General features: G+C 37.7%; 1 protein-coding gene and 1 non-coding gene across 4 annotated transcripts in view; both read right to left on the bottom strand.

Moving 5' to 3' along the window:
- DLGAP5 (DLG associated protein 5) overlaps window positions 1–21,361 on the bottom strand; it is a 38,568-nt gene extending 17,207 nt beyond the window's left edge. For all 3 annotated transcript variants that reach the window (XM_028099407.1, XM_028099480.1, XM_028099625.2), the window contains exons 1-12: window positions 21,245–21,361; window positions 19,251–19,489; window positions 15,330–15,523; window positions 13,270–13,332; window positions 11,593–11,677; window positions 11,367–11,489; window positions 10,541–10,611; window positions 7,792–8,066; window positions 6,844–6,974; window positions 6,369–6,492; window positions 3,342–3,427; window positions 2,436–2,596 (exon numbers count right to left, since the gene is read on the bottom strand). In XM_028099407.1, the coding sequence (XP_027955208.1) occupies window positions 2,436–2,596; window positions 3,342–3,427; window positions 6,369–6,492; window positions 6,844–6,974; window positions 7,792–8,066; window positions 10,541–10,611; window positions 11,367–11,489; window positions 11,593–11,677; window positions 13,270–13,332; window positions 15,330–15,523; window positions 19,251–19,488 (1,551 nt within the window). In that variant the 5' untranslated portion in view covers window position 19,489; window positions 21,245–21,361. The remainder of the gene's footprint in view (window positions 1–2,435; window positions 2,597–3,341; window positions 3,428–6,368; window positions 6,493–6,843; window positions 6,975–7,791; window positions 8,067–10,540; window positions 10,612–11,366; window positions 11,490–11,592; window positions 11,678–13,269; window positions 13,333–15,329; window positions 15,524–19,250; window positions 19,490–21,244) is intronic.
- LOC114208971 (U6 spliceosomal RNA) lies at window positions 12,010–12,113 on the bottom strand. Its single transcript, XR_003609203.1, has one exon. It is a non-coding gene; the product is annotated as a U6 spliceosomal RNA (small nuclear RNA).
- Window positions 21,362–22,064: the final 703 nt, after the last annotated feature.

Genomic DNA, 22,064 nt, shown 5'->3' with positions numbered 1-22,064 from the left:
ACTGGTCATAAAGCAACACATCATCATGACTACCTAAATACAATTCACATATGGGCTGTACAGCAATGGACATTATTATGTTTCCTTCACTTTTTCTCTACTGAATCATCATTTTTGCTTTTTATTTGCTTAGCTTCTATGTATCTATCATCAATTCACCTCTCAAGTCTATATAAACCTCCTCTTAACACAATTTTTAAAAAATTTTTTTTTTAGGGCGCCTGGGTGGCTCAGTTGGTTAAGCGACTGCCTTCGGCTCAGGTCATGATCCTGGAGTCCCAGGATCGAGTCCCACGTCGGGCTCCCTGCTCAGCAGGGAGTCTGCTTCTCCCTCTGACCCTCTTCCCTCTCGTGCTCTCTATCTCTCATTCTCTCTCTCTCAAATAAATAAAGATTTTATTTATTTATTTGACAGAGAGAGACACAGCGAGAGAGGGAACACAAGCAGGGGGAGTGGGGGAGGGAGAGGCAGGCTTCCCGCGGAGCAGGGAGCCCGATGCGGGGCTCGATCCCAGGACCCTGGGACCATGACCTGAGCCAAAGGCAGATGCTTAACAACTGAGCCACCCAGGCGCCCCCTCTTAACACAATTTAAAAAGCAAACAAATCAGGTATTTTATTTAGGTCAGCTTCACAGAGACCAAGCTCACAGAGCCCTGTATCCTCCTGCTCCAAACTCAACTACTGCTTCCTAACTACACACCTCAAATCACCTCAGCTCCATTCCCTTAGCCCCCATCTGGGGATCAGTTCCACCTCCTCCTGCTTCTTGGTTTACTCCCTCATCCTCATATTTGTGAGATACATTCTCACTTGGTTTCCTAAGAAAGGGAACATGGGAGGTAAAATTTGAGATTCTGGGAGTCTAAAAAGTGCCTTTTCACCCTTACATGTGATTGGCTGGGTACAAAACTCCAGGTTGGAAGTTATTTTCCCTCAGAGGTTTGAGGGCATTTTTCTCTCAGCTTTCAGTGTTTCTGTTGAGAAATCCAAGGCTATTTTGATTCTTGACCCTTTGTATGAAACTTTTTTTCTCCATGGAAGCTTCTAGATTTTTCTCTTCATCCCTAAAGTTGTACAATCATATTTAATAATGTGCATTGGTGTGAGTCTACTCTGATTCACAGGGCTAGGCACTCAATGGGCTCCTTCAATCTGGAATTCAGGTCCTCCAGTTCTGGGGAAAATTTTAAACTAACTGATCATTTCCTCTCTTCTATTTTTTCTATTCTCTTTTTCTGGAATTCCTATTATTTGGATATTATATTTTCTAGACTGATCCACTTAATCTTATCTATTTCTTATACAGTCTCTCTTATTTTACATCTCTCCCATTTTATGGGATACCTTAACTTCATATTCCATCTTTCTATTGAATCTTACATTTCTGCTCTCATAGTTTTTAACTTCAAAGAGTAATTTTTGTTGTGCTTGGAATGTTCTTTTTTTAATAGCTGTTCTTATTTGGCAGATGAAATGTCTGGTCTCTTTGAGAATATTAACACTTGCATTTAAAAGTTCTCTTCTCCTTTATTATCCTCATTTACTCCTTCCAAAAAGCTTTCTTTCTGGGTTGCTTTGACTTATTTTCTCCCCCCAGGTTTGAAGCTTTTATCAAATGTCTAATGATTATTGGCTACTAGTTCCTGAAATAGTATATGTTCATCTCTAAAATAAGATCAAAAAGCTAGAAAGTGTCATCTCCTCCCATACCTTTCCTGATCTTCCTAGTGATTCCCACTATCACAGCACTTTGTACATTAGAGTGAAATTATATGTTGTGTCTGACTTGCTAATAAGCTACAAACTTCTCTGGGAGAGAGAATTTGCCTTATTTTTCAACTCCTGGTACAATGCCTGGCACACATTAAGAACTCAATAATTGCTAGATGATCTGAACTAGTAAAGACTAAATTTGCTCATTTTTCTCAAATGTAGAGTCATCATGGTCTATGCAACAGTTGAACATAATCTCAATTTCCAAACCATATAGAAATCATCCTGACAACATGGGGAAAAAGTGGACATCAGTTATAAAATTTAGACAGTGCTGGGGCGTGAGGGTGGCTCAGTTGGTTAAGTGTCCAACTCTTGGTTTTGACTCAGGTAATGATCTCAGGGTTATGAAACTGAGCCCCATGACAGGTTCCATGCTCAGCGGGGAGTCTGCTTGAGATTCTCTTGCCCTCTACCCCTCCCCCTTGCTCATGCTCTCTTTCTCTCTAAAATAAATAAATAAATCTTTAAAATTTAGACAGTGCTTTACAGTTTATAAAGATAATATCTTTAATATCTCATTTAATAATATCTAATATCTCATTTAATATTACAGGTACCTAAAAAGCAGCTCCCATTACCCCCATTTTATTTTTGCTAACCTCCTTTTCAAAAAGACCTACTCGGAGTTAATACACTAAAAATGCTTGACCACATACCTGAAAACTAACCATATCCCAAAATCCATCCAGATCTGTACAGGTAGTCTCCTTTTCACCTCGTTTATATTCACAATTGTCCACCAGTCCTTCAAACTGCTTGAACCTTTCTTTCATAAGGAGTCTTGTTTGCCCAACTGCTGTACGAATAAGATCTTTAGCTAAAGGAAATATGAGGTTTTTAAAAGTTAAAGGACAAAACTGGACCTTTATTGCCAGCCCACCAGATGATAAGAAGACCTCACCATAAATATCCTCGGGCTTACAGAATCAAATTCTTACCTTAATGCAAAACAAAAAATATCACTACAAAACTTTGTTTTACAAATACTGAGCATTCACTATCTGCTTCAATTCATGCTAAAAATTAGCAATATTCATTCTCATACATACTTCTGCACAATCAACAGCACTCTACCTTTCCTTGTGTTTAATAAGAATTCAACCACAAACAACCCATCACACATCAGTATCTATGAAACGCTTCACACTGACAAAACACAAATGATTTTTTTTTCTAAACAGCTTCCCCAAATAAGTAAGATTAAGGAACTTTCCTGAAAATCTGTTCCATATTGATTTAGGTAATTTTCATTCAGAAAAATAGTTTTGTTTGATTAGACAATACCAGTTACAGATGTCACTCATAGTTATATCAATCTAATAATGGGGAAATGTCTAATTTTCAGCAATAACAACCAATATTCTAATTCCTTGTATCTTTTAAATCATGTCCATTTTAGTACAGAGATAGCAGCAAACATATGTTGAGATATGAAAAATTCTTGCTGTTTGAATAACAATGTAACCAATTCAGTTAGACAACCCTAGATCATTGTTTTGGATAAATATAACTATATTTAAAAAACCAAAACTAAAACAAAAAAAATATAAATGTTCCCTCACCATCATCTGGAATGTCCAATTCAAGCTTCCTGTCCCACTCAAGGCAGTGCGAAGTTAATTTCTCAGTTTCTGACTGAAGAATATTTCTAAAATTATGACATACATTTCAGTTTTACAAATGTTTCTCATACTAATACCTAAGTATTGGCATTATGACACACGTAACATTAGGAAGGTATAAAAGATGGTCACAATGTTAATTTTTCAGAGTTGATGCTGATTTTATGAACTGTGATTCATTAAAATCCACAAATACAAGTTGATAGCCTGTGTCCCTCTTCCTACACCTAAAACTTATGCAAATTGTTAGTGCCAAGAGCCCATTTTTCACACTAATATTTCCAATTTCTTCCAGTCTTAGACTTTACAGAATCAGATGTTCCTTACTTCTCTGTTATTAGTTCTCTGTTATTGACCATGGGACTAAGACCAACCCAACTCTCAAGAGTAAGTTGAAGCTAAAAACTGTAAGTATGAAATTACAGTGATAGAGCCTTACAGATTCTCTGTAATTATTTAGGCTTTGCTTGCTACTCCAAAGGCAGTGGTTCTCAAGAGGGGTCAATTTTGTCCCCTCGGACACATCTGTCAATGTCTAGAAGCATTTCTGTGTTATGAACTGGAGGAGCGCTACTGGCCAAGGATGTTACCAAACAACCTACAACGCAGAAGATGGTCCCCACAACAATTATCTGGTCTAAGATATCAATAGTGCCAAGGTTAAGAAACACTGACCTAAGGTAAACGTAATCTGTTTCTTTATAAAAAGCATCCTCACAGGAGAAACTGTGGATAGTTTTTGTTTCTTAAAAGAAAACTTTAGCTATTTATATCTCATGGCATGACAGAGGATGACTTAATTTATGAGAAAAGAGACCTGGCTTAGATCTGACATTATTTAGTTGGGTAAATTGCTTTTTATCTCAATGTCTCATAGTTGAAAACACAATGGATTAGCTAATCACTAAAATCCTTTACAATTCTAAAATTTCATGCCCTAAAAGTAATTGAAGTGGCTTTCAAACATACAAAAAGATATTCATAATAGAATATTAAGACTACAGGCAAGAGAGTATTTCTTATCTACTTAATTGGCAAAGCTCAAAAAGTTGTTAACATTGGGCGCCTGGGTGGCTCAGTTGGTTAAGCGACTGCCTTCGGCTCAGGTCATGATCCTGGAGTCCCGGGATCGAGTCCCGCATCGGGCTCCCTGCTCGGCAGGGAGTCTGCTTCTCCCTCTGACCCTCTTCCCTCTTGTGCTCTCTGTCTCTCATTCTCTCCCTCTCAAATAAATAAATAAAATCTTTAAAAAAAAAAAAGTTGTTAACATTGTATTGGAAAAGGTATGAGAATGTTCTTCCTACATTCATTCAAGAATAATAGTATGGTAGCACCTGGGTGGCTCGTCGTTAAGCGTCTGCCTTTGGCTCGGGTCATGGGCCCAGGGTCCTGGGATCAAGTCCCACATTGGGCTCCCTGCTCAGCAGGAAGCCTGCTTCTCCCTCTCCTACTCCCCCTGCTTGTGTTCCCTCTCTCGCTGTCTCTCTCTGTCAAAAAAATAAATAAAATCTTGGAAAAAAAAAAAAAAGAATAATAGTATGCAGGTTGGCTCAGTCAGTTAAGTATCCAACTCTTGATTTCGGCTCAGGTCATGATCTCGGGGTTGTGAGATGAGCCCTGCTTAAGAGTCTCACTCTCCCTCTCCCTCTGCCCCTTGCTCACACACATGCTCGCTCGCTCTCTCTCAAAAAAAAGAGAATAACAACATGTACATGAATATGTGTGTGTGCATGCCTGCACGTGAACTATAATTTGGAAAATTTGAATACTGACTGGATATTTTAGGACATTAAGTAATTACGATTATGTTAACCACAATAAGTATTATGGTTATGTTAATAGGAGTCTTTAACTTTGAAAAATACCTACAGAAATATTTATGAAGTGATATGATTATCTGGGATTTTCTTAAAATATCTTGAGTCAGAAGTATATGGGAATAAATAGGAAACAAGACTGACCATGAGTGACGGGGGCTGTGTACAAGTCCCTGCAGTTTCATATAGGTTTTAAATTTTCCACAATAAAAAGCTTTAAAAAAAGAATAGCAGCATGTAATCATTTCCTGTGTAATGTGGAATGTTGGAGTCTTTCTCCAAATGCAGTCCTCTGATTTGTTTTCAAGGCCTATAGGTGACAAGATTGAGGTTCCCCAAACAGGATGTTAATTTTCACTCTTCACAGTTGGAGAAAAGTAATCCTATCTCATGATTTAGTAGGCCAAAGAGCTTCCTACCATCTCCCACTATCCTTCTTCTGTAAAATAAAGATTAACTTGGTTTCTTTTGGTGGGGGGGGTGGGCAGAGTATGAGAAAATAGGAACTGCCCATACCTTGCTGACATATTTTCACATGAGAGAACTGGAAAGTATACAAGGTTGTTCTTTACAGCCTTGAGTGTATTAGTAAAAGACCCAACTCAATATAAATAACCAGCAACAGCAATTTACTACTAAGTAAATTGTGGTACATCTACATAATTGGATACTATATAGTCACTAAACATACACACATACCCACACCCACAAACAAAACAACAACATGAAAAAGCTCTTTAAGTATTAAAATGGAATGTCTCCCACAATAAACATTAAATGAAAACAGAATAGTAAGCTATTGTTTGTATAAAAAAAGGAAAAGATATCCATGTTTGTCTATATATATGTTATCTATCTCTTTGAAATTTTTCACAAAGCATGAATAACACTTGCCTCCATGGAAGGTTTGAACTGTGGAGTTAGAGGAGATAGTTGAGAAAGGGCTTCTCGCTTGTACCTTTTTCTACCTTTCAAATTAGAAACCACATGAATGAAAATACTAGCTACTGAAAAAATAATTAAATTAAAAAAAAATGAAAATCATCCAGAGTCTAATTCATCTATTATATTAAGGTTAAAATAGTTTAATTTTGGTTTTAAATATCTACACATTAATACAAAGTCTTACACTAGGAACAAATGGACAAACCTGAAATATGGCACATCATGGTGGAGCTGAGATATCTGATCTTCATTTATTTCAAGTAATGGGACTTCTTTTATTGTAAGGCCATCTGAAATTTTAGTACTCTCATCTTTATTTAAGACATGTTCTACAAAGAAAACACCACATATAAATTTCAAAGCAGCAATTTTTTAAATGACATCCCCTACAAAAGACAAATTTTAAAAATCCTTCCATTCTTTTGTTGTTGAATTTTAACATTTTATTTCTGCTTCAGTGATTTCATTTACCACATCTCCTCTAAAATGTCTCAATAATTTCATCTCTTCAAATTTATATTTATTTCCCCCCTTTCTTTAGACCGCTTTCCTCATTCCAACTCTCTGTCCAGATGTCTTTCCCCATGTTTCCCATCTCTTCTGACCCTGTGGGGCTCTAAACAAATCTCTGATAAATCACAATCCAGAAGGCAAGTAAAAATGTAATTAAAATACCATACCTTTATTCGAAACTGTTAGAGAACCCAAAGGACACTGTAGTAGTTTATCTGAATCTTGATATACTGTCTTTGCAGAGTAAGTTTTACATTTTTGAGCCAAAATTTCTTCTGTCACTTCTTGAGTCTTATCACTAAAAACAATAGCAAAAATAAACTTCATGAAGCATGAATCCTATACATCTAATTGAAGGATTTCAAAATTACATTGTTTTTTAAAAACCAGGTATAAAAATAGAAATGTATAATTTTTTTTAAGTTTGTTTAATCTCTACATCCAATGTGGGGCTTGAACTCACAACCCCAAGATCCAAAGTTGCACGCTGTTCTGAGTATGTTCATTTTAAAAACAACATATCTATTCCAGGGCAGAAAAATTTAAACACCTATATAGTGCGGATGTCCATCTTTACTAATTGTAATGAGGTCTAAAGATTTTGAAAATCTCTTAATGAGACACTTAATAGTCTTGCCGCTGCTGAGCAGTTTGCCAACAGCCAGTCTGCAAACAATCTTGCCTTTTAAAGATTCCAAATGATCCCCACCACCTGCCCCCAGCCTCCACTTTGCAAGTTAATCATTTTTGCCTTTAGAGGTAATTTTTCTAAGCAAAAAACCACAAACAAACAAAAACCCATGTCTGAGCTACAGTATTACAGCAATTACTTCTTTCTAAAAATTTATTTCTAAGTGTTATAATAAAGTCACTTATTAAAAGCAATAAAACAAATTGTACTATGAAAATAATATTAGCAACAACAATGCATAGGAAATATCAAAACTGTCAAATAGATTATTGTAGCCTTCTGAAGAATTTTTTTTAAAAACCAAATTTTCATGATTTATAATTAACTATTTAAATAAGAACTTTTGAAAAGCGCAAGCTAAATCTAAGAAAGGCATTTGTTACCCATCTTTGCAAGAAATTCATTATTAACATTACATTCTTACACTTCTGTTTTTAAAGGGGTCCAGGTATAACTGGGTGTCAAGAAAGCATTGGCACTTCTGGGAGTCATAGGTGTTACTTGATAGGTCTTCAGACCATCCAGGGGCTGAAACATAAAATCCTGAGGTGCGAAGGAATTCTTCCCTTTCATTTTTGCAGTACTGGTCTTAGGTAAGTTCTCTGTTTTTGGTAAGACTCCATCTGGATCCATTCCATTTGTTGCACTAGTTTGTGAATCCAAAGTATTTTCTTCACTATCGACTTTAAAAGAAACAACCTAGTTGTGAGTAAACAGAATAGAGTGAGAATTCCTCTTCTGGGTATATATTTGACCAATTTTTACAGGAGTGAAAATGTGAAAGCTGAGATATATGTCCCACAAACATAAAGAGACAAAAACAAATACAATGAAATGCATACAAGGAATCAGAAGACCAGTTACACTAAACCATTGCTATGATCCAGAAAGAGAGAGAACCAATCCTCATTATAGGAATAAATAATAGGTTTTAGCTGTCACAACAAATTAAAATATATGAAAACTAAGGTGGAAAAATTTACTCACCTAACAAATACAGACCTCTTTTTACTTAGATTATGCTAATTACAATAGTTTCAGAATCAGAAATCCAATGTTTCTTAGATGACTACTATTGTCAAGAACCAAATCCTTTTTGTAAATAATCTAGGATTATAAATAACCTTGTCATATGAGCCAAACTATGTTTCAATGTTACACAATTAGATGAACCATATAAAATGTGAAGCATATTTTCTTTTTCAATTTAATTACTTTTTTTTTTCACTTGAGATATAATTAACATATAACATTATATTAGTTTTAAGTATATAACATCAGGGGCGCCTGGGTGGCTCAGTCGGTTAAGCATCTGCCGTCAGCTCAGGTCAATGATCCCAGGGTCCTGGGATCGAGTCCTGCATCAGGCTCCCTGCTCAGCGGGAAGCCTGCTTCTCCCTCTCCCGCTCCCCCTGCTTGTGTTCCCTCTCTTGCTCTCTCTCTGTCAAATAAATAAATAAAATATTTAAAAAGAAAAAAGTATATGATTCAATATTTGTATATATTGTGAAATGATCATGGTAAGTCTAGTTAACAACCATCACCATACATAGTTAATAGAATTTTTTTCTTGTGATGAGAACCTTTAAGATTTACTCTCTTAGCAACTTTCAAACATGCAATACAGAATTATTAACTACAGTCATTATGGGATATAGTACATCCCCAGGACTTATTTATTTTGTAACTGGAAGTTTGTACCTTTTGAATCCCCTCATCCATTTCATGCATTCATTTAAACATAATTTTTAGAAGTTTCTACGTTTCTGATTTTCAACAATTTGTAAACAGAAACCTGAGTATTTCAACCTGGACAAGAATTTAAGAGTGACATTGTCCCTGAGGCCAACATGGCAGTGAAAGTAAAAACTTAGGTTAACCCATAAGGAGGAAATCAATCTTAAGGGAAGAACTATGAGATCCAGCTGCTTGCTTGTGAAGATTCATCCTCTACCGCCTTCCTTGGAGAAGCTAGGTTTGATTCTTAAAAGAATTTAGCCAGGTTTCTCACATTCTGGCAAAACTTTTATTTTTAAGGTTAAGGAACTGTAATGTGGATCATAAGCCAAAGAATTGGGCCCTCAAATTGGTGGCTCTTTTTTGAAGACTCTACTAGGCTCTGTGCTAGATGCTATCAGAAATTTAGGTTATTTTGGGGCGCCTGGGTGGCTCAGTTGTTAAGCGTCTGTCTTCAGCTCAGGTCATGATCCCAGGGTCCTGGGATTGAGTCCCACATTGGACTCCTTGCTCAGCAGGGAGCCTGCTTCTCCCTCAATGTGCTTGTGCTCTCTCTGACAAATAAATAAATAAAATCTTTAAAAAAAGAAAAAGAAATTTTTAAAACATTTTATTTGAGAGAAAGAGAGACAGCATGGGGGGAGCAGAGGGAGAGAGAGAATCTCAAGCAGACTCCATGCTGAGCGTGGAGTCTGATGCAGGGCTCAATCCCAGGACCGTGAGATCCTGACCTGAGCTGAAACCAAGACCAACTGTGCCACCCAGGTGCCTCTAGGTTATTTCATTCTTAGAACTACTTATGTAAGGGGCGCCTGGGTGGCTCAGTTGTTAAGCGTCTGCCTTCGGCTCAGGTCATGATCCCAGAGTCCTGGGATTGAGCCCCACATCAGGCTCCCTGCTCAGCAGGAAGCCTGCTTCTCCCTCTCCCACTCCCCCTGCTTGTGTTCCCTCTCTCGCTGTGTCTCTGTCAAATAAATAAAATCTTTACAAAAAAAAAAAAAAAAAATTACTTTATGTAAGTATTGCATGTTAGAGATGGGAAAATAAACTCATAACTTGCCCAAGGTTATCTAGTTAATTGGAAGCAGAGACAATATTCAAATTCATGCCTAATGAATCCAAAGTCAAAACATTTCACCCTACTCCATCTTATATCTTAGTGAATTTCCATGTGAAGGTTTCTGTCAGCTGTGTGACTGTATTTCTCTATCTCCCGTTAACCAAATTATGCTTTCTCTAGCTATAAAGTTCTGAGGATATAATACCTGAAAGACAACAACAATAAATCCTTTTGATGCTTCCTTATGGCTCAAGACGTTTTAACACACATGTAGCTTAACCCTCTTGAAGCAGTTCTGTATGCTTAATTTCAACTTTATGAAAGTAGCAATGAGATTTTCAAAGTATCTGGAAATAAACAGATGTTTATACTCTACCTTGTCAGGTTTTGTTTCTATCTTTTTGGCAGGTCTTCCTTGATTTGGTGCCTTTCTTTCTGTTTCATTATCTAAAAAGTGAAAAAAGACAACCATTTTGACTAGATGGAAAAATGCTGTTTTTAAAGTACTAGGTAATTTGGAAAAGGAAAAAAGGCAACAAAAGGAATGTATATCTTAAAGGATTTTTTGATTAAGAGTCATATTATAAAACGAGATAAAAACAGATGCAATTTCCTGCCAAGTATAGGCCATCTGTTTTTAAAACAAAACCAAGGTTAACACCTTGCCTCTGACTAACAAATACATATTTGTTATAGAAAATTAGGAAAATAAAGAAAAGCACAAAAACCACAATATTTTAAAAAAGAACCCAAGATTACATTACTCAGTAAAAATCACGGTTGTCACTTTAGGGTATGTTTTTCCAGTTTTATCCTAGGTTCACATATTCACATACATATTTTAGGATTGTGATCAAACTGGTCAGAATTTCATCTGTTATTTTTTGCCCACTTAATATATCATGTTCTTTCACAACACTGTTCTTCAATGTTTACATTATATGTCACCAAATGGATGGGCTGTAATTTATTTGGGCCATTAATTTTTCTCTTTGAAGCGCTGCTACCACCAATTCAGGTACTTCCACCTTTGAGCATCCACTGTGTGTGGGTGCTGAGGCATGGAACCTACCTTAGGAACTGGAATCTCCTATTTCCTCGCCTCTTATTCAGAGTTGTACATGATGATTTTTAAAACTGAACACAAAAACCTCAAAGACCAAAACATTCTAGATTGGTCACTGGTCAGAAATAGTTCTTACCATTGGTAGCTCTTGTGTCTGGCTTTCCTGTTGTAGTAGAGGAGACTGTTCTGGCAATCTGCTTTGCTGTTTGAGTGGCTGATCGAGTCATTCTCACTGATGTGGTCATTACAGGCTGTACAACTGTGGAAAAAAAAATAATCAAATGCTTTTTGTAATTATTACTGTTGCAGCAACATCAGAGCTTATAATAAGATATATAATAAAATAACTGCTAAATTCCTACCTTTTTTCTCTTTGTCCAACACTTTTCTTTCAGAAGTTTGTCTTTGACCAGGTCGGATTGCTTGAACATCACTCCTGTTATTCATCTATTTAAAAGATTACGTGTTATGTGATTTAATTGCATAATGAATCAAATCGCCACTCTTTTGGGGGGGTTAGTTTTCAAGTCATTTTATTAATTCAACCATACAAAGACCACCCACCACCTTATCTCTGCCACCCCCACTTTCTTTCAAAGTGGAGTGGAGTAAGAGGGAGAGGATTGAGCAGACCCCATCCCCCAGGAGCCACTTACAAAAGGCGAAGATGGTAGGGGAGGGGGGACACATCACAAAAACAGCAATGGATAAATGAGGGGCAACAGAACTACAAACACAACATAAAGCTGAGGCAGTGGCAGGGAGGGCGGTGGGGGGGGGCAGATATGGAACACTTCATGAATTTGTGTGTCATCCTTGTGCAGGGGCCATGCTAACCTCTGGATCATTCCAATTTTAGTATATGTGCTGCCAAAGCAAGCACTCAAATTGCCACTTTTTTATTATTATGTTATGTTAATCACCATACGTTACATCATTAGTTTTGATGTAGTGTTCATTACAGATCGTTTGCATGTAACACCTAGTGCTCCGTGCAATACGTGCCATCCTTACTGCCACATTTTTTCCTGTAAATTGACCCCTCATTTGAAATCTGACTATTGTAAATGACCCGGCAAAAAAAATCTACTTCCCCAAATAAAATGAGATGAAGAAAAAAGTTTTCCATTATATAAACTTCCTCACAGTTTCTTTAGAATCCTAGACTTTAGAAAATGCTAATAATCTAAGCTAGTAAAAATAGCTGGCTATAATCTTCTGAGAATCCTTAAACATTCCAGGCTTGTTTTCACTTCAAGACCTTTGAATTGGGTCTAGAAACTTCTCCTGGAGAGAAAGCTCTTTCCCATGGTTCACTCTTCCACTCCTTAAAGACTTCACTTAAGATGCCTCCATCTCAGTGAGGCCCTGCTTGGCCGCCCCAATCAAAATTCCACCCGACACCTACTCTAGTACTCCCCTTCTTCCTTCACTCTTTTTTTTTACCTCTATAATACTTACAACCATCTGACATACTATAGACTTATTTTTTTAATTGCCTATCTCACATGTAAGCTCAATGAAAACAAGGAATTGTTTTTTCACTACCATACCTTAGAGAGAAATGTGGTAGTGACTCAAACGTTATTGAATACATGAAATTCAGCTTCCTCACCTGATGAAGAGGCATACATTTTCTTCCTTGCCCACATCACTTTCAGTAATCTTCCTAATAATTTTAATCATATGGTGTTTTGAAGACCCATAAATTTGTAACACTCATCCTATGTGCTTTATATCCCTATCTACATTTTATGGTGACATGGACTGCGTAACAGAAGCCCAGTAAACAAAAGAGTGTGACACAAGGTTTAGCATACATCTCACAAGGGATGTCAGGCAAAGATATTTTAAGTATTTCCTTAGTAGCCAAGATGGTTTTATGTCACCATACCAATAATATTGATTTTGGTACTATTAACTCTAGCAAATTAATCACCACACTTAAAACTGGTATTAGATTAAAAATTAATTTACTCTGAGAAAAAAAGTACAATTTGTCATCTTAGTAACAATTACCTACTAACTGTCAACTATACCTTAGTCTGCTCCATTTGGTCTTTGGCCTTTGACCTTGTAATCCGTACAGAAGATGGAACAGCCTTAAAACAGTCAAAGAAAACAAAGTTAAAAAAAATGAATGGCAAAAGTTTAATTTCATGTCTCTTTATGAAATAAAGTTTCCATCTTAAAGTTAAATTTTATCCTTGACCATTTATAGCAAAAAGATACTTGCCAATTTGAATTCCTATTTTTTCTGCTTCTGGCTTGACTTAAATTACATTTAAATTAATAGCTTCAAAACTTACTTCTCAGTGAGCTGAAAGAAGAAATTTCAAGTCATATTTTCCAGTTATTTGAATCTTCATTAATATGATTAGCTGGACATATTTAGAAGGGGGTAGATGAACAGACTAGAGTTTTAGGATCTTTTGTTTTCTGTTTAAATGAAAAGATACTGTACAGCTTACTCTCCCAGCTTTGACAGTTTACCTTCAAGTCTCATGATTATGCATTTCTCCACAGTGAATAAGACAATGGAGACTTGGTCACAAAATGTGGAAAAAATCTAGCATGAGAAAGGCTGATTGAAAAGTGGCAAGATGGGGCTCCTGGGTGGCTCAGTTGGTCAAGCAACTGCCTTCGGCTCAGGTCATGATCCTGGAGTCTTGGGATCGAGTCCCGCATTGGGCTCCCGGCTCAGTGGGGAGCCGGCTTCTCCCTCTGCCCTCTCCCCTCTCATGCTGTTTCTCTCTCTCTCTCTCTCTCTCTCAAATAAATAAATAAATAAAATCTTTTAAAAAAGTGGCAAGATATTTATCAACTATGTAAAATTTCTTAGATATAATCAGATTTTTCCCCTAGATGAGAAGTCATTTTCTTCTCCAAATCTCAGGGAAAATCTAGTGCTAAAGAAATTAGGCTTTTCTCTAGATTGCAAGGCCACCAGAATTCAACAATGACCATCTAAATAAAATAAAAAACAATTATTGGCGAATCTTATTACTTAACACCTTGATGGGTCTCTTATTCCCCCTACACACACTATAATATAAATATTTTTTTAAGTTTTTAATTTTATTTCCAGCATAGTTAACATACTGTGTTATATTAGTTTCAGGTATATAATATAGTGATTCAACAATTCCATATATATCCTCTGCTCATCATGACAAGTGTGCTTCTTAATCCCCATCACCTGTTTGACCCCCTTCCTTCACCCACCTCTCCTCTAGTCACTACCAGTTTGTTCTCTAGAGGTAAGAGTCTGTTTCTTCATTTGTTTGACTCTCTCTCTCTTTTCCTTTGTCCATTTGTTTCCCCTACATATATTTTTAATGTATTTTTAAATAGTCTATAGTTTAGACCAATGATTGGTATCCTATCTCAAAAAGCCAGCTTAAATCTAACCCCTTCTAAGAGGTCTTCTTTGATGTTCCTCCAAACATAAATAATCTCTCCCTCCTCTAATATATAGAATATATTTATCTATATCGTTCTACCTGAACACTATTATATTAATTTTGGGTCCCTTCCACCTTATCCTAAGGTCATATGCAGATAATAATCAAATAATCAAAGATGTGTTTAAGTAAATCAATGAGATGCATGACACCCAGAAAAATAGGCAGTATTCAATAAGCCTTTATATTATTCAATTTGTATTAAATCAGGAATGAGTACACAGTCTAAGATCTTTTATACACATCTTAAAATAGCAAATCACCAGCGACTATCTAAATTACAGATCCCACTGCCCCGGTTCAAACTTCATCCTTCTTGACTCACTGACCATTTTCTTTAGATCACCCATCCTTCTATGCTGGGTTTCAGTACTCCAGCCACTCAGACCAGTCCTCCTCAGTCAGTCACTGGAACCTGACTTCTGCCCACTGTTTTCCTATCTCAAGAACCTATAAACTACATCAAGAGACCTGATTTTCATCTTCTGAGTTACTATTATGTCATTCCCACCTACCAACTAGTTAAATTAATAAAGAGAGTTAGGGGAAGTGGTTATTCTAGTTATTTAATCTCTTAAAGAAAATTTCAGTTAAAAGAACTATTCCTCTATATCAAATTAGGATAGTAAATTTACCTTTTTTGGCTCAGCTTTCATAGTAGTCTGGTTTGATAACAGAAAACAAGGCATATCAGGTCTATAAAGACCCACTTTAAATACTCCTCGTTTAGCTTTCTCTCTCTGTTCTTTCAATTTCTGAAGCTGCTTTTCCTCTTTGTATTTTTGGAGCATTTGCTTTCGTTGATCACCTAGAACAGTTTTTGTTGACCCTAGGCAGAAAAAACCCACAGTATATAATACATTTCAGAAAAAAAGTTAGGCAAATATCTCAACTTCTAACTTCAACTGCTGTTGAGAAATTCTTTCAGTAACTTTTGTTAATTCCTTAGCACTCTAACCACAAGTTATTTCAACCCCTATTCTTTTAAAATTTGTATTTCTTTTGCCTTTGTCTTTTCAAATATTTATTAACTGCTTGCTACACACTAAGCATGTATTACTTCACTTTTGAATTAATGAGTTTTATGAGAGCCAACCTCCAAGCTGACACCAATGATTCTCAGCTCCTGGCAATGATGCCCATGTGTCATCCCTGCCCACACTCAATAGGGCTGACCTGGCTAACCAACAAAGTACTGAGAAATGATGGAGACTCCCGAGACTAGGTCATTAAAAGCACTAAAGCATTTGCCTTGCCCCATCTTGGGTCACTTGCTCTGGAGGAAGCCAGTGGCCTTATAAAATCTTAAGGGGTCTTGATTGGCCCTATAAAGGTGTCTACATGACAAAGTTCTAAAGCCTCCTGCCAAAAGCCGACATCAGTTTGCCAGTCATATGAATGAGTCATCTTGGAAGCGGATCATCCAGTCTGAGTCAAGTCTGCAGATGCATCCCCAGATGACATCTTGACTGCAACCTCCAGAACCACCCACTTAAGCTGCACCCAAATTCCTGCCCCACAGTTGTGTGAAATAATAAATGTTTATTGTTTTAAGCCACTAAGTTTTAAGTTAATGAATACCCCATATTAGGGCTACCAGTCAGTTTCTTTAGTTCAACTTAGGTTTCCACCTACATACTGTTTGTTTTAACTGGTTTTGGGAAGTATGAGGGGCTATGTGCAAGACATGCTTAGGCAGTATGAATAAGAATTTCTGCCCTTGAAGGGCTCACAGCATCCTGGAGAAATGAACAGTTTCAGTCTGGGTTAGTATGAAACAAATAGGAGAATGCACACAAGAGAGAATCAGAATAAATCTCCATGTGGGAAGATCAGGAAAGGCTCCTCAGAAAAGAGAATACCTGAAAAGGGTTCTGAAGAATGAGTCTATGTTTACCCACTGGGAAAGGGTTAAAAATAATTCAGGAGGATAACGGCCCAACTAAGTAAATTTACTAAAAAAAGATGTACTTAAAATGGGTAGATTTTTTATGCCATGTAAATTACACCTCAATCAAGTTGTTTAAAAAAAAATAAGCCAGAAAACAGAACATGCAAAAGCACAGGTGCTGAAATGGTTAACTGACAAAAACCTCTGTATTCTCAACTTTGTCTCTAAATGTTCTCTTCATCTCTTGATCTAACTGAAACCTGGCTCTCCCTGAAGACAGTCTCCCCAGCTGTCCTCTCACATGGTTGACTTTTTTTTCTCTCACAGTGGTGCTATCACTGGACCTAAAGAGAAGTGTCTTCATCACTGCTTCCCAGTGATTTCCTCCTCATCACTAAAAGATCCCACCTTTACATTTCATGTCATCAGATCACACTATCCAGTACCCCAGTTTGTCATCTATAGACCCTCCAGGTTTCCTCTCGTCCCTTGAAGGCGTTAGCTCCTAGCTCACTGTCACTGTCTCCATCACTATCATTGTACAAATCTTGATGACCCCTCCAGTACCCAGGCTTCTCAATTCTTAGGCTTTCTTCCCTTCCATGCCAGTATTTCAATCTTTCTCATGTTGTGACACACGTAAAAGATAATATTTACATACCACACTGGAACAGAGATTTGCTTATGACCAAACACAACCAGCCAGAGAGAGATCTCTGACCAACCCACGACCGTCCAGAAACGTCAATACTTTGCAACACCTGTATTCATTTGTAACACAACTGGCACCCTACTTCTCATGCTATGGTCCTACTGAAAAAAGCTAGTCAGTTGTTCTACAGAATGTCCTGCACTGTATATTTGTTTGTCTGCTTTCTCACATTTTTTATTCATTCCTCTAGCCTTCATGTTTTCTATAAACTGGAAATTATATCTAAGGTTTTGATTAGACTCAAGTTCAACTTTTGGGGCAAGACTATGTCCTGAGTGGTGCTGCCGAAAACCTTGGAGTCATCCTGACGCTTCTTTATCAACTCTACATCCTATCCATTAGGAAATCCTATTGCTCCAATCTTCTAAGTATATCCAGAATGCAACCAGCTATCTTTAATGCTACCACTTCGATCAGCCATCATCAACTAAATTATTGCAATAGTCTCCCACTTGGGTTTTCCTGAGGCCATGCTTGCCACCCTACAATCTATTCACAACACAGCAGCCAAAGTGATGCTTCTAAGACATAAATCAAATTTACATAAACACTTATTAATCTCTTAATGGCTTCTCATTTCACTCAGAGTAAAAGCCAAAGTCCTTATGATGTCCCCTGAGGGCTCCAGGGATGGGAGTTACCCCTTATTCATTTCTCTAGCCATGCTTGCCTACTTGCTTTCTCCGGAACACACCAGGCTCACTCTCACTTCTAGTCCTTTGCAAATGGAAAATAAACCAGATATTTTAATAGCATACTGAAAGTGTTATTAGACTTTGATTTGAGATTTTGGTCAAGGAATAGAGCATTTGAGAGGGCAAGAGAAGAGGCAAGGAGTTGACTTAGGAGTCATAACATAACTACTTTCCAGACAAAAAATGTCTGGTTACTCCTTGAAAAGCCATTCTCTTTCATTCTATGACCCCATTTGCATTTCCTCCCAACTCCTAAGAGATGTTGCTCTTTACTTGCTCCGCTTCAACTACCAGCCCATTTCCTCTGACCAAACATGCATGGATCACATCATCTCAAAAACAAAAACAAAATCCTATAACACTTTTATCTAATTCTTTTCTCTCACTTTCCTTTAGAATCACAAACATGATAAATCCAGAAGAAATCTTTTAGCCCAATACTCTCATTTATGGAATTAATTAAGCTTAAATATATAGGGTGTCTTGTAAGTGCCACATATTACACTGGTCCTGGAAACAATAAAATTGAAGTAGTGAAGAGTTAAAGAACTTAGTAACCCATTTCATTCTCTACAAAACTTCTAAAAAAGACTATCTCTGTCATTTATTCAGCATTTATTCCTGCTTTATTTCACCGCAATCCAGCTCCTAATGTCTGTTATATAAATGCAACAAAATAGGAGTCCAGTGATTTCTTTGGCAAAATTTGAAAGTCGTTTCCCAATTCTCTTCCTTCTTGTCTATAGCATCCCTTGTCTTCTAAGACACTCTACTTTTATTTTTATCTTTTGCTGAGATCATTCCTTTCTTCTTTAACTGGTTTTTTCCTTCCTAATGACTACAAGTCCTTTCAGCAATTGGAAGGGTGAATTCTTTGCTCTTCTGAGAAACGTTCCCATTGATAAGGTATCCTTATTTCTTGGATTCTTCAATGAGTTCTATTTTTAATGCCCCTTATCAATTTCTCTTGTCAAAAGTTATCTCATCAAGCTCTAAAAGTAAGAACTTTAGGATTCCTATTAGGCAATATAGATAATACAGTGTTATAATACCCCGTAGGTGAATGGCTTTAGCCTAGCCAGGGACTTGCACAGCCTTTACCTTAAACAAACAGCATTTAGTTGTAGAAAATACCAAGTTACTTGGAATGATGTTTCAAAACTCCATGCTTCTGTTCAGGGTTTTCTTAACCTCAGGTATTAAACCAAATTTTATTTACTCTTCATAGCATTTAAAGTTACAATAGACCTTTACTTACTTGGCTTGATACTGGCCTTTTCTGGAACAAGCTTTTGAGATGTCTCATCTAATTCAAGAAGAATTCTACTTTCCAAGGTTGGAATGTTGACATCTTTCAAACCAAAATGTCTATTTCGTTCATATTCCTTATGCCTGTTTTCTTTTTGAGACAGTGATTTTCTATGAGCAATTCTGGTTCTAATCATGTCGATACTTAAATCCTTTCTGTGTCGACTGGCAAAATGTGATGAAGACATCCTATCAGAGGAAAAAAGAGACCAACTTCCGTGGATTTTTATTACTTAAAAAATTAAGATTTCAATTCAACTCCTGTCCTATCTCAGAGTCTTTGAAAATAAAAACATTAAAATACAAAAAAAAAAAAAGGAATAAGTATGTAACACTAAAGAGAGGGAAGGAAATTATCAAAAGAAAAACAAATTTTTAATTAGTTCCAAATAGGAATTTGCAGGGCGCCTGGGTGGCTCAGTCGTTAAGCTTCTGCCTTCGACTCAGGTCATGATCCCAGGGTCCTGGGATGGAGCCCAACATTGGGCTCCCTGCTCAGCAGGAAGCCTGCTTCTCCCTCTCCCACTCCCCCTGCTTGTGTTCCCTCTCTTGCTGTGTCTCTCTCTGTCAAACAAATAAATAAAAAATCTTTAAAAAATAAATAAATAAGAACTTGCTTGAGTTAAGTGAAGCCCAGGAAGCTATGGTCCAGAATATAAACAAGAGACATTAGGAAGTTAAAAAAATTATAAGCACAATACACTCTTCAACAAGAATAACTAAGAAAGTCTGCCGGAAAACTCCAGATAAAAGAAAAATCTGCATAAGAAATGCAACAAATTAAAATGTTACATGATTTAAAGCAATCAACAGAGTCTAAAATTGAGAATGCATATGACCTGGATGCCAATAAGATTCTTCTTCAAGAGCCATGGGGAAGTGACAAAGGATTGTGTTTTGTTTTTTTTTAAAGATTTTATTTATTTACTTGAGAGAGAGAGAATGAGAGATAGAGAACACAAGAGGGGAGAGGGTCAGAGGGAGAAGCAGACTCCCTGCTGAGCAGGGCGTCCGATGTGGGACTCGACCCCGGGCCTCCAGGATCATGACCTGAGCCAAAGGCAGTCACTTAACCAACTGAGCCACCCAGGCGCCCTTGTTTTCTTTTGTTTTTTAAGTAAACTCTACACCCAACCTGGGCCTCAAGCTCGCTACCCGCTACCCGGAGATCAAGAGTCCCACATTCGACCGACTGAGCCAGCAGGCACCCAAGGACTGTGCTTTTCAAGAATCTTCTACTATTTGATTTGTCACCTCCTGCCAAGTATTAATTTGCCGAATATTAAAGAAAAAATAAAACTTATGATTAGTTATTTTAAAATACATCATAGCATTATACACGGCAGAGAAAGGAAGGCGAGGGAGAAAGGGAACTAACACTAAAGTGATATTTAATAATCACTTAAACCCTAAAAGATAGTATTACTGCCATTATCCAGATGAGGGAAATTAACTGCTCCCGTTAGCACAGCTAAAGTGTAGTGGAGCTGGCATCCCAAGTCAGGCAGCCTGACTCTTTGCATATATCTAAGCTCTGTTCTTTGACTTGCTGGTATTTCTTCCAGCTTGAAAATCTAGAAATGCCTTTGTCTTGCTTGTCTAGAAGTTCTCAACCGGGGTGTTTTCAGTTTTCACAGGATCTGAGAAGAGCTACTGGAATTTAATGTTGGGGCCAACAATACTTAGCAGTACCTACTAAATACTGTCCCGCCCCAAAGGCTAATTACGCCCCGGTGGCGAAACGCTGACTATTACACGGGCCAGGGCAACAAATATTTACTCTCCTGGAGGGCTGCGTCATCAGCTACAGGAAGGACTTGTAACACGGTCCTAGAGGAGACTCCCCTGACCTGCGTCCGGCCCACCGCCTCCGTCCTCCGACACTTCCAGAACTTCTACAAAGCGGGCCAGCTCCCTCCCGCCAGCTCCGCAGCACCCACCTACCTGAGGCAGCTTCTGGAGTAAAACCTCAACAGAACTAAAAGTAAAGGAACCCTCTGGGTCTGAAGGACCACGGCCGTTTCCGAAGCAGGAACCGCTACAACCCAGAGCTCCGCAAAATTCAAACTTCCCGCAAGGAGCCTCTGATTGGAGGGGTTTTAACAAACACTTCCGGGAAAATGCCCGCCTCTTCCCTTCGAAGAGGCTTGCGATTGGTTTGCTCCTTGCGATATTTGAATTGATTGAAAGGTGAACGGACGGTTCAAAGGATGGGTGTGAGTGGAATGAATGGGCGGGTCTGCAATTGACGAGGGGCGGAGCCTGGGCCCGCGAAACTGGCGTTCGAGTCACCCCTAGCTCCCAGGCCCCCAGCTCTCTGAGAAGGAGCGGAGAGTTTCCAGGGCTTTTTAATGTCCCTATTTAGTCACAAAAATCAGAGAGTTTATTGGACTGTTTTCCTCAACGTTTCAAAGGAAGGAATTAACCCATCAAATTTCTCCTTTAATTGCTAGTGTCAACTTTCCAAGGGTGTCAGTTTTTGTTTTGTTTTGTTTTGTTTTTAAGTAGGCTCCACGCCCAGGGGGGAGCCAGCTTGGGGCTTGAACTCAGGACCCTGAGAGCAAGACTTGTGCTAAGATCAAGAATTGGATGCTTAACGACTGAGGCACCCAGGCACCCAGCCAGTCTTTTCTCCCCTCCATTTTTTTTTATTGAAGTAAAATTTAAAAACAGTGAAAAACAGCTTTTTTAGTGTAGATTTGATGAGTTTTATTAAATGTAAAAAGCTGTGTAACCACTACCCAAGAGTTCCTTCAAGCCCCTT

The sequence above is a fragment of the Eumetopias jubatus genome, unplaced genomic scaffold (assembly GCF_037043125.1).
Source record: "Eumetopias jubatus isolate StellerSeaLion01/CBP00866 unplaced genomic scaffold, mEumJub1_p1.0 scaffold_7, whole genome shotgun sequence".
Lineage (NCBI taxonomy): Eukaryota > Metazoa > Chordata > Mammalia > Carnivora > Otariidae > Eumetopias > Eumetopias jubatus.
Note: the sequence above shows the minus strand (reverse complement) of the source record. Positions and strands in the feature narration are given on the sequence as shown.